The sequence below is a fragment of the Rhipicephalus sanguineus genome, chromosome 9, assembly GCF_013339695.2.
Source record: "Rhipicephalus sanguineus isolate Rsan-2018 chromosome 9, BIME_Rsan_1.4, whole genome shotgun sequence".
Taxonomy (NCBI): Eukaryota; Metazoa; Arthropoda; class Arachnida; order Ixodida; family Ixodidae; genus Rhipicephalus; species Rhipicephalus sanguineus.
The window spans coordinates 41,898,148-41,911,205 of NC_051184.2; the positions used below are offsets into that span (position 1 = coordinate 41,898,148).

The following is a 13,058-nucleotide window of genomic DNA, read 5'->3' on the forward strand; positions in this document are numbered from 1 at the left end:
TGTACTCTTGCGATACAGGCCTTATATCAGATTAACGTCTGTGGTTGCTGGCTCCGCTTTTACAGCAGTCTAATAAGCATTGCATTTGTATTCCTATGATTCAGCAAGCTACATTGAAGTTGAAGCATTGCTCGACCCCGACATTAACGAAAGTTACGTATGATGTTCACATGATTGTACCATAAAGTGCACTTACTTTGTATAATACTGACGTATGTGCTCTAACGTGATGGCTGACGTTACGTCGCACCATAAGTTACCCTTTATACGCCAGTATTGTCGACGTGCCTGGTAAGCCCGCGATGTGCACACAGCTACTACACTTACAAAATCACGTCGATCCACCTCGTAACGCTTGGCTTAAAGCCATAAAATACAGCACAAAAGTACGCAATGACTGCTTCGCACGAAACCGATTTCCACAACGCGTGAGATCTGCCGAATTTTTTTCCTTAGCCTTCATCCAGTTTTCGCGCTGTTTTCAACGCAGTACTCCTTTAAATCGATATTCTATTATTTCCCGCCATAATATTATAATAATAAATAATTAACTATATTCTATTATTTCCCGCCATCGTACTATAACTGCATAGATTGATATACTAGCTATCTATCTTAATTATGTCCTACACTGACAGCTTTCACACCTACATTTAAAATGTTGAATTCATCGTCGCCATTCATTAGTAATGCACTTCATGCCAAGGTGCGAATGTAGATCAACATATAGTAAGTCATTCTTAATGTGAATTCTGGGCTAACCTCATTTTAAAAATTCGCGCAGCTTGCACTGAGTCGCGCAAAGCTGGGCTAGAGGGGAGCTGGTCGACACTCGGCTGGTCTTGGCTTTACCAGCCAAGTGTCGACACATGCATTCACACGCCGATGCAGGAAGTGTTCACGAGATCACATTGTAAACTACGAGTATAGACTAGGCGTTGATAGGGTTCGTTCGGGTATCGCTTGGCAATCACAGCACCAAGTAGGTCACAACACCAGTAAATCACAACACCAAGTTAATCACAAGTACCAATCACAAGTAAATTACAACGCCATATGAATCTGCTAAAGCAGATTAATTAGAATAATTAGCTTAATAGCACTGTAACGAAAAAATCACACCATCTCCCGCTAAAGGGGATAATGAGGCGATGCGAAGCAGCGTTTTGGCATGTAGAGCCCGCGTTTCAGAGGGGGAGTGGAGAGGGGGAGGGGAAGTGGATAGGGGGTTTGGAGAGGGAGAGGAGGTGTGTGGAGATGGCTTGCGCATGCGCAGTAAGGGTGGTCTCGCCACACACCACCACCACCGGATTGAACTCCGCTATAAGATGCTTCACATCTAAAACAGCACGAGAAGACAGGGACGAAAGGGGCACACACACAACGCTCGTGTGTGTACCCTTTCCGTCCCTGTTTCATGTGCTGTTTTTTCGTTACAATGCTACCAAACCAACGAGCCCACCGACATGCAGTAGCTTAATATGTCTTAGTGGCACATTGGAGACTTGGTCCCGATTAGCTTGCATCCCAATCAGACAAGCCTTAATTATAACTTAATGAGCTTAATTAGCCTAACTCGCACATTCGAGGCTCGGCCTCGACTAGCTTGCATTCGAAGTCAATCTGAGCCTGATGAACTATTTAGCATAATTAACCCTAATTATCGCAGCATTACCTAGTCTTAATTAGCATTTGCTCGGCACATCTTGCTGAGCGCGGCACGACTATGCAACAAGAATTTCAACTCGGATTAATAATCGCTAATTAGCCACTGAGTTAATGATGCCTGGCTAATTAGGCTTTGCCCTGCTCAGCTACGCTTAATTAGCATTGGCTATGATTCACTTGGCTTAACTAGGCACAGTTATGGTGAACACGCCGACATAATGATCATTGTCTACATCGCGAGTCGGACAACGGGTGGGCATAACAGCTTTGCTGTAAAAATAAATATTGTAATTGTGCTGCAGAGCCCTTAATTGCCAATTAGCGAAACACTCTAAATGTATTCAGCCTCTCCCTCTATAGTTTCATTTGATGCATTACAATAATATCGTCCTATTAATTTATTGACCATCTACCCACACTTGATAATTGCCTACAACGATCACCAATAAACTATAATATATGTTTCTCTTGCATAAAATTTCATTGTCACCTTTAATCATTCGGTTCCATAGATCTTCCCCCAAAATCATCCCTGACTACTAACCATCGATCACTACCACTAAAAGTAGTTGCGTGTTATTATCTATCGCTGATCGTAATTTCATACATTGAATGCCGTATGCATTTCATGTAAGTACGTATGCTTGCTTCTATACTGAAATCCTTCTATTATGAGCTTAAAATTTGTGATTTCATCGTTACAAGTGATGACTTATATCGTCAGTGTGCAAATGTGCATAATGTTGCTGAGTAAACCTCAGTCAGTGTGAATACTTGCGGGTACGTCATTGTCAATTTTGTTAATTATCCATAATAATTAAGCTAAAAGACCCCTAATCACGAATTAGCAACTTGATATTCTTACATCTAATTAAGCTAAAGTACCCTAATCACTAACTAGCAACTTAAGATTCTTATATATTTCATCCTCTTCGTCTCCACTCCATGTGATACATTACAACGCGATCCTCCGATTAGTTGATTCTTATTTACCCTCTTGTGTAAGTGTAGTGTAAGTATTAATAATTACAGAGTACGATTACCATATCTCTATACCTTTTATTAGTAATTAGCTATAACAGTAGCTACAGCTAGTTACATGCGATAGCAATCTAGTATCAATGGTGTACGTTGCAATACTACCTATAAATATATATATATGATACATGTCCTTCTGTACTGACCGATTTCACCAATAATTTTTAAATAAATTGTTAAGTTCATCAGTACCTTTGATTACATGTACTCAACAGAGGAAGATTCGTATGCGTATCAATGTCTCTTGTTAAATCTTACTTGCTTTGAATTACGAGGAACTATTCGCCTTTTTGATCATCTGCTCTAATTAACCTACGATTTCTCATTTGTAATTATCAACTGAAGAACTCTACAGTATTCATACCATCCATATCTTGAGCAGCTTCATTAAAAACAAACTTGTATAAAAGCACTGACATTTTCACGTGTTTTGGGGCCACCGAAAACACTATGAAGCGCATGCACCCCTATAAGGTGGTTTTGCTGCAATGCACCTTCTTACAAAAGTTCCCGTCGAACCTCAGAAACTTCGCCAACATCAGCCAAACTTCACAGGTGCGAAGATTGAATAATCGAGATTGGATCACTTTAGTGATTTAAGCAGGTGAGGGCGCATTGTTTTTATACAAATTTTTAAATTCTCTCCTATGGAGTTTCACATAGCACATAAAAGTGGCTCTCGAACCCAGGAAGTTTATGGGAATAAAGCAAAACTTCTCGCACTGTGAGATGATGACTCCCAGATTATATGGACGAAGTTATTTAAGCGTATATTGAGGTGTTTTACTACAATAAATGTTTAAAGGTCGTTTCCCATTCAGTGACGCTGCCACTCAGCAGCCAACGCAACAGATGGCGCTAGTTGTCGATGTCCCGAATTCCTGGACATGGTTCTATCATCATGCTTATAGGCTCGAGACATCTAGTAAGTCAGCAATTTCTTACTTCATTTCTCACTGAAAGGGCTTCCCCGGGACGGGCACTTTTCTGGGTCTCACACATCTTGCGTGTACCGCAGCTCTGTTCGTGCTCAGACATTGCAGAATGTCCCCGTATTATCGTCCCGACCTTTCGGAGTAGCGTTTGACGTCGTCACTTGCCTAGTTTCTCGAGAAAGAAACTGGAAATTGGACTCCGTCGGTGCTTCGCAAACACCGGCCCCAACCAGATCGCGTCCCCGAACCTCGACAGCGATATTTTACCTCGATGCAAACGCACAGACGTTCGAAAAAATGGCAGAATTTGCATAATATCTGCATATTATGGGTTCGAATCTTTCAAAGTTACAGTTAATACAGTCATCCGTTTATTTTTTTTTTCTGCTCAATTGCCTGTCTCCGATCTGTGCGTTGAGTTTGCACTAATTTGGCGTTTGCATGGCGGTAAGGCACAGCCTTCGAGATAGCGGACTCGCCAACTTTTTTATGCTCCTGTCGCAGGCGTAAGACTAAAATGTTCGTGAAATGCTTGCCAAAGGTTCAACTATGCGCGCTAGCGTGTCCCGACCAATCACCGCAGAAGATGGGCAGAAAGTTTGGGGGAAAATATGGTTCTGCATGACGCCTTCACGGGAGCGACTAAAAAGCCACCAAAACATGCCCGCGTTGCCAGACCACTTTTTGGTGCTGTCCCTAGGAAATTCCAAGCGAGATGTACCTAGCCTAGTCCTGTGGTTCTACGTGCGTGCGAGACGTTGATCATGCGATTTAACCATGGAAATGCAGGTGGCTCGATTTAATGGACGCACGAATTAAGGTGCATACTTGCTGCTTTCTTTGGGAAGGGCCACTTTTTGACTAAGGGGCACGCAGTTCGCAAGGAGGGGGAATAAGTTTTGTTTCAGCTCAGTGAGATCACTGCGCAGGCATAGCCGCACCGTGCATTAGGTTTCATTTTTGTGTTAACCTTGCTGGCTTATCAAGCGCATTACGAAGCTGGTCCTTTTGGGACGACGAAGTTTGAGACATGATCGGAACAGCCAGCGTGCTATATATTCATATGAGCTGCTGTTTGGGCCTTGTTTTGTGGTTCCATAAAAGCCAACTTTTCACAAAAGGTGCCTTAGAAAAACGTTTAGCTCCAATATTCCGTGATAGTCACCGAATAATCAATATTATTGCTTGTTTTAAACAAATGCTTGTGGCGATCGAGCCACCACGCGAACGAGCCTCACGCCGATCTGGCCTCGGAGCAGAGTATGTGTGCTAGGCGCAGCGATGCAGATTGCTTATTTTCTCAACAGATCAGTGGAGTTTCCGGTGCCTACCGAACACATCGTGGTGATGGATCTAGGCCATCGTCAACCGATATATGTCGCATATGCATGCATGGCTCCCATCGCATGCGTGCGGTATCAAGCCGATATATGAAACACCATTGTGAATAACTTTTTTTGCCTAGCTGTTCTTTATGAAATATTTTTTTCCTTGCTGTGCTTTTCACATATATCCTATCATCAGTGAAAAGGAGTAGCCGGTGCTATACAGAAGCACCAACATCTCCTAAATATGATATAATGAAAAAAAGGTATTTGTTTACGGCAGGAAAATCAATGCTCCTCAGCACATAATGCTTCGCTGAACCGACCAATCTGTGACGTGCCATACATCGGAATCAAAGGGCATCGCTAAATAGTTCGATATACCCGTAATTAAAAATGCATAAAATGCCTGTCTGAAGCTTAAATATAGTTGGTACATGTCTTGATATATACTGAGTCTGTGCAGCTCAATGAAACGAAGACAAGAGGAGACACATAAACGAGACAGCCAGTCTATGTCGTTTATGTGTTGTCTCCTGTCTTCGTTTCATTGTGCTGCACATACTCAGTATATATCAATAAATATTCATGCGTCTCGGACTGCCCCTCGAGACAATTGTTCGTTCTAAAGCTGGCGTGAAGCCGTTAAAGTTTTCCCATTACTTATTTTTCATCAACCTGCTCGTGTGAAACGTGTACGAATCGGACCAGACAACACTTTGCGCCACTGAAGCAACCTGGCGATACATCTTTCCGGCAACTAATTGCAGCCACAGGTAGCAAGCTTCACGGCGTGGCATTTAGTTTTCGTCGCATTACACCCCTGTTTAGCGGTAAAACTTACAAAGCAATTCCTTCATTGTGGAGCGCAAAGAAATCTGTGTTGCGCAAGCCGCCCATATTTTGACTCGTACCCTGCTTGTTTACGCCATGCTTGCACTGCCCCTTGGATTCAATGCACTATATATTTACATTATATATACGTGCTACAAGATGACAGATTCACTAGCTTTACGGCATTGCAGCTGTGTTATGCCACAAAGCATGTACTGTGCATCGACGATTCGATGTGCAGCGAAGCCCACCAGCAGGGAAATTAACTGCCACATACGTTACCAGATGCTTTGTCTTCTTTAATTACAAAAAAGGCCCCCACGCAGTCTCCAGTCACTGACGAGCACTCAAACGTCTAATAAATGCGCGAGTGCATAGCAAAGGTTTCTTCAATTCTTCTGCCTGCCACCCAAACGAATTAGCAGCAAACCTCTACATTAGAGAACGGACCAAGCCACTTCTTGGAATTGCTTGGAATAGTGTCATGCAGAAACTTAATTATGCCAACAGAGATTATTACAAGATACCAATGAATCAGGTGGCCTGAAGCGTGATCGCATAGTGAACTTGCTGCGCAATTGCGACGAGGCGCCGCTACGGATGTCTACTTCAAACGCCAGCTGCTACATTACAGGTCAAATAATAAATGCGCAGATGATGGATTTCTTAGCGCTGCTGATAGTCCTAACAATCTGTATAAATTCAAGCGAACACTCGCGAGGTAACATAAAGCAGGGCATACACAGACATTTTAACGCAACGCACGCTCTCGAGTGCCTCAAGTTTCACCTCACTTGAAGACCGTCGGACACATCGGATTCGAAGGGGATCGCGAAATAATTCGATATATCCATTATTACAAATCGAAAATACACCTGTAAGCTTTAATATTCACACGTCTCGGACAGTCCCATAAGATGACTGATTCCTTTAAGTTGCTTCGAAGCCGTAAATGTTTTATCAACCACTTTGCGGCAGCGAACCCTTCTCGGCCACGAAGGGCTAGAGCTCAGCATGACGTTTAGTTTTCTTCGCATAACGCCACTGTGCAGCGGTGAAGCTCAACAAGGCAAATCCCTCATTCTGGAGCGCACTGAGTTATACCAGGCGCTTACATCGGAACACCACTGATACCTTGAAGAGTGAAGTTGTTGGCTAGTTGGTTCAAGATAACTTAAGGGAGCAGCGCGAAAGACAGGGACAGAAAAGGCACACATACACCCACGCGTAGCGCAGTATGTGTGGTTGTATGTGTGCCTTTTCTTTCGCGCTTCATCCAAACTGACAGCAGAGTAGATGACGTCGTAATTGAGGATGCTGGTAGTCTTAGCAATCTCAGTCACTTCTAAGCGAACACTCGCGAGGTAACACAACAAAGCATGACACAGGTACACAAAATCTTTAAAGAAGACACGCCATCCAGATGCCATCAAGTAACTTCAAGTTTCAACTCGGCCTCTCGTTGCTCTCGTCAACTTGACTAGGGAATTTCTGGGTACACCACGGCGCTAGTTTTGCTCGGCAGCACAAGGTAGCCAACATAAAACATGCTTACACCGCTAACATTGGGCGATGTTTAGGTGGCTTTTTAGTCTCGTGCCGCCTTCACATTCCTATGGATGTTTTCTGGCAGGTGGGCCCTCTCGCCAAACTTCGCCACCAGGGGAAAGCTCGGCGCTTCATGTTTGGTACATGCTGCGGGGGAACTAAGGAAACGATGGAACATGTACTGATTGAATGTGGCGATATTCACCCAGGTATACGTGTGGGCACGAGTCTACATGAAGCCTTGGGTTTTAGGGACAACAATGGAAAGCTGAACACGTCCGCGATAGAAATAAGTAAGAGACGGTTAGAGTATGGTGGCAGAAAAGTAGAGATAAAGTACAAAAATAAATAATTGGGAAAAAAAAGGTCATTGTGCCTTAAGAGGCAGAGAGATGGACCGTGAATTTATATTTTTTGGTATAATAACATAGATTTAATCAACGTAGATAAGGCGTTAGGACAACATAAAACAAGGAAGTTTTTTTTCTTCTTTCTCTTTTTTTCGCCTTCGAGCCTGGTGGCAGACATGTCACCGCCCCGTTATAAAGGGGACGCTCATAGCATCCATCCATCCAAGGTCCATTGCGAACGCGTAGGCTTTTTAAATGTACTTTCGGTAAGAACACTCAATGAACGTGAGAACTGGTCTATAAGACAGTGTGATCAGTCGAAACGAATCAAGATCAAGATGTCGTTACCAATGTGCGGCAGCCAGTTACTTCTCCGAAAGTCATTGCTTGTACCGTGACACCGGACACGCGCAAGGGGTGGCGCCGCATGTCAACGCGCGAACGCTCTGCAATCATCGCTGTAACCTACACTCAAAGTTCACAGTTTCTCGAGCAAATGTTTCTCTTTCCGAGCACTTACGGTTCGAAAATCCAAATTTTCTGACTATTCAGAACATTTGTTTGAAATGTAAAACTGGTACGAAATCGATTATTGTGGTTCAAGTTAAAAGTAATATTAGATCCCTGTGATACCGGGGCGTACGTTTACTTAAGATAAGGGCCAATTAACTGTCGGGATAATTAGTGAAAATAAATTGATTGAGTTCATTGAACGAGCAGACGCTTTTCTTGTGAGCAGCTGGGATGGTTGGGGCACCTGTCGGAGCAGATCTGAACCACGCGCTTCTGTCTACGTGGCCTCTGGTAATCCACTTCGGCAGCGCGACGAAACAGAAGGTTAACCCAAAGAATATTCCAAGGGACACGAACGCCGACGTGCGAGTGCCGTTAGCAAGCCTAGGTCAAGGATTAGCGTCGCCTCCACATTTTTATACTGCCAGCCGTACCTGGGGTGGAAGAAAAAGAAAACGTACATACTCAAAAACTAAAACTCTCCCTGTACAAACAATCTATAAATAGCATGCAGGCTGGAAATACACAAAGGATAATCAAGTCAAGTCACACAGATGCACAGTGAACAAGCATAACGTTAAATGATACCAAAAGAATTAACTAACAGTTCGGTGAGTCGGGACTGATTCATCATTCGATGCGCTACGCTAGACAAGGGCGCTGAAAAAGAAGGCACGAGACATCACCTTGGGGAACTCCAGAACCGTTAAGTTTAGATTTCTTCATGTTGCTTCGAACGTACTGCTTACGATTGGAGAAATAGGAGGAGAATCACTGAGTTATGCCGGGGTTTCCAAAAAACAGAGTTAATTTTTAACAATAACTTTGGATGAGACACTGTGGCGAACGCTGTCTCAAAATCTAGAAATAGTATGTCGACCTCACCTCGGGGAGTTAATTGTGGAAGAAAGATCGTGAATAAGTTGGACGAGCTGAGCGTTCGTTATATACCTTTTCGGAATTCATGTTGTGAGTATATCGTATTGTAATCATCAAGGTATATGTCCAAAAGATGTTTATAAAGAACACGCTGAAGAAGCTTAGAAAAAGTACTTAATTATAAGTGAAATAGAACGGAACTTTTTCACAGTCGTTACTACTACCCCCTTTGTTTATTGGTGTGAGCTTAGCTTGCTTCCAAGCATTGTAAAAGCAGCCACTGATAATCGACGACTAGAAAATATTCGTCGAATACAGCGCATCTATACAGATACTGCGTGCCTATGAAAAATTCGCCGTCGATTACAATACTGCCTAATGCGAATTCTCAGCGCAGCTTCGTGCTGGGGCAACGCCAACTGTGTTTGAAGTTTTGGCTATCCGCAGTTGTAGCAACGTAACATTCGTTACATGTTGCCATAGAAACTGCCAGCGCTCGAGTGCTACGCACACCACTCTGTGCACTGCAGGCGTCGCGAACCAAGCGGAACGCCGACAGCCCCGTTACGAAAAGCGAAGCCAACCGCAGTGCACGTGCTAGCCCTGCATGCGCACGAGCTCCGAGCGAGGGTCCAGCGCGCGTGACGGAGGAAGAAAGCGAGGTTAGAGGCCAGTGGCTCGCGATACCGACAGACGCTCCATTTCGCTCTCTTTCGTCCTCGTTTTCTCTGTCGGTTACGCCGCCGACGCCATCGGCGACGCCGCTCAACGCAGGAACGGGCGCCTAAGAGTTTCGCTCTAAAATTTTATTCGGTATTGCTTCTGGTTCGGGGCTTTTCCTTTTTTTTACCATTTTAAGGCGGAAATTCAAAACCCCATGTTCACTGACCGCTATTTCACCTGTAGCGGTTGTGTCAGAAGCTTCCTTAAAAATTGCTAATGCTGCGTCATTGTAGCAAGTAAAAACCGACGAAAAATTCTTGTGTAGTGATTGGTGTAGTTCTAAGTCCTGCGCTAAATGCAGTTTCACTACTGTGAAACTTGGGGAAGTGCGCAGCATGGGCACCCAGTGATTCCCGTTCGTAGAGTTCCCCCTGCTCCGTTTACCAGACCGTCGATGACGTCAGTGTTTGAGGTAAGCTTGTAGGGCTTCCCCGGAACGAGGCACGAGTAGAATCTTGTTAGGGAGGTTCGCAAACTCGGTGTGCGACATGCGCGCTACTTCTTGTTGCGCTTTACCGACCTCCTGCTTGTTACGGCAGTTGAGATACGTGTCGTCTGCAGCCGGTTCCGTTAGGTTGTTTCCCCCTTCATCTGTAGCGACGAATGCGCCAGAAAAGCGCCGGCGGGAGGAGCAACTGCGTACATGGCGAGCTGGTGGCGACCTCTCTTGCGCGGTTGGGATGTCAGCCGCGTGTTTTCGAAGCGTTTTTAGCGATTTTAAGTTAATCATTGCGATTACTTCTTGCTTATTTCTGTTAATTATATTATCTTAGACCTTGTGTGTTTCCTTTAACCCGGTTTTGAGCATTGCTAGCCTTGTTTTAGGCGTGTATTGACCACTTGATTGCGAGCGTGATCACGCCACATTAGATCTCTGAATGGACGACAAACAGGGCCCCTAAAGTGTTATGCGCTTAAAAGAGTAATTAAAATTTAGTTCACTACCTCTTGGCATAATATATTTCTGCATGAAATATTATTACGTATGTTGACAGCGTACAATAAGTAACGTTTTTCCACTGAGCCGAGTGGTGCGATTTCTCATTCCAGCTTCTTCGGTTGACGACATACGAGTTGCAGCACGGCTGTCGAGTCCTCCGGTCCTTAAGTTCTGGCGTCGGGTCGGCCTACTCCGACACGTAAGCAAAGTGAGTTTTAGACTGCTCTCCTCTTATATAGCGTACATACGTGCTTCTCAAATAACGAGCTTGACGGCATGCATTGAGCTGCCATCCTTCCAGGACCACACTTCCAGAGCATGTGCGATGTGATATTGTCACATTCCTACTGAAACACACGGCACGCCATCCCAACGATTACATACGTTCCCCTAATATTCTCATGGCAATATGACAAATATTTGATAACTGTATGGAATATCTATATGTATTCCGTAAGGAACCACCTGGATTTATTGGAATAGCATACGAAACGTTTCTGTAGAGATCTTCACCAGTATATCGTAGCCAGAATTTTTTTTTCGGGAGTGGTTCAACCATACTTTATACATGCCAACCATACATGCCAAATTGAAAATTTTCGGAGGGGGGAGGATCTCACCCCCCCCCCCCCGGCTCATCACTGATCCTCACATTATACAGATAGTTCGCCTGGCTCGTCCGTATAATGACTTGGAATGCTATAGATTCGAGCAGAAAACGATGCTACTGGAAGCTCTGCAAGGTTTCCTCGAAAATTGGCTAAAGGACAACGCAGTATCTAGCGATGGTCACCACCCAGTAATCAGCGCTCGAGCTCACCAAAGGAGCAGGGGTAATAGAATGCGAATCGGGCAAGGTTGTCATTTGTTTTCTTTGACAGAAGCAAAACCGTTCATGTATTCGCTCACTTGAGATTTTCGACATGAACACGTTGATGTGGAAACTGTGTTAGTACATTGACTGTTGATGTTGAACGTTTCGACATCAACGGTTCTTGCTATTCCAGTTTTCTTTTCCACCAAAAAGAAAGCCATATACGAAACAACAATTACAAACGATGTTTTCAGAAAAATATTTAAAAATATCGTCATTAAGTCTCTTTTTCCTAGCGATTACCTAGGGAAATTTGCTCTCTGGAATGTCCATTCCACCTTCGCTTTTTGTGTCTTGTTTGTTTGTTTCATGGCGGCTGTACATATTGAATCCGTAAAGTCACTTCAGGACGCCATTGATTTCTCAGCGCTTAATCAAACGATTGATGCTCCAAGGTTACTACCGCTGCTTCTTCGTCTTGTAAGGAAGCTTCGCTCACCACCAATAGTAATGTCACAAGGCGAGATTGTTGGCACAGCACCCAGTAACATTAGTCTAGCGCGTGCAAAGGTAACGCCAACATTGCTCAAACAAGGCAGACACTGAGGAAGATCGCACGATAACAGTCAGTGTCTGTATCGCAATGTAAAGTGCCACGCCAACTGGTCTTGTCTAACCGTGCGCTACAGTATTTCTAGTTATCAAGTTTCTGTATTTGATATTATTTTCCTATTTATGCTTTTCTCGAAAGGACGAGCATCGTGAAACCAGCGAGATGGTCCACAAGAACGCCGCTCTCGAAATACCATTGCAAACGACGAAAGAAGATAACCTCAACAGCATACGTGGCAAAGAGGACGACGTCGTAATGCAGCCAATGCTCTCAGGTCGCATAGAGGATGGAATACTGCAACAGGGGACGAAAAGCCGCGTTAAATTGACGAAACTCCTAGCTTAGATCTAAAATAGGTGCCCAGGCTATTGCGATGTCGCCTGCAGGATGCTGACATCATCACCAAGGAACACAACCGTCCCACTTGAAAAACACTGCAGTCGATGTCCATATAGCGTAAGCCAGGGGCGGTGGGGGGGAAGATGTTCAACTCCCTCGAAATTTTTAAAATATGTATATATGCATAGACGCACGCGCACATACAAACACACGAGCGTATACATACAGGATGTCGAAACACCACCCCCCCCCTCCGCCTCGCACCCCAGAAGTAAAATTCTGCCTACTATTCTGGAGGTGTACATGTGAATTACCTGAGGCAAGTGGTGTCGCGAAATCGCCACGGTGAAGCATGCAGCCGTCGCGATGGAACAGCGCTCGCCTTGCCTTCGCAAAATGTCGGTGCAATAGGAACATCTTAACTGAGAAATAGCAGACCACTGACCACTGCCAAAAGAAAAATTTGGGGCGGCTACTCACTGTTGGTGCGAAGACTGAGGAAAAGGGGAACTGGCGGCCTTCCCTAGCATGTCTGCAAC

The 13,058-nt window shown here is 44.4% G+C and overlaps 1 protein-coding gene across 1 annotated transcript in view; it reads left to right on the forward strand.

Annotated features, from left to right (window-relative positions):
- LOC119405043 (sodium-coupled monocarboxylate transporter 1-like) overlaps positions 1-12,764 on the forward strand; it is a 65,708-nt gene extending 52,944 nt beyond the window's left edge. Inside the window, exons 8-9 of the mRNA XM_037671803.2 lie at positions 10,864-10,961; positions 12,319-12,764. Coding sequence (XP_037527731.1) covers positions 10,864-10,961; positions 12,319-12,525 — 305 coding nt within the window. The 3' untranslated portion in view covers positions 12,526-12,764. The remainder of the gene's footprint in view (positions 1-10,863; positions 10,962-12,318) is intronic.
- Positions 12,765-13,058: the final 294 nt, after the last annotated feature.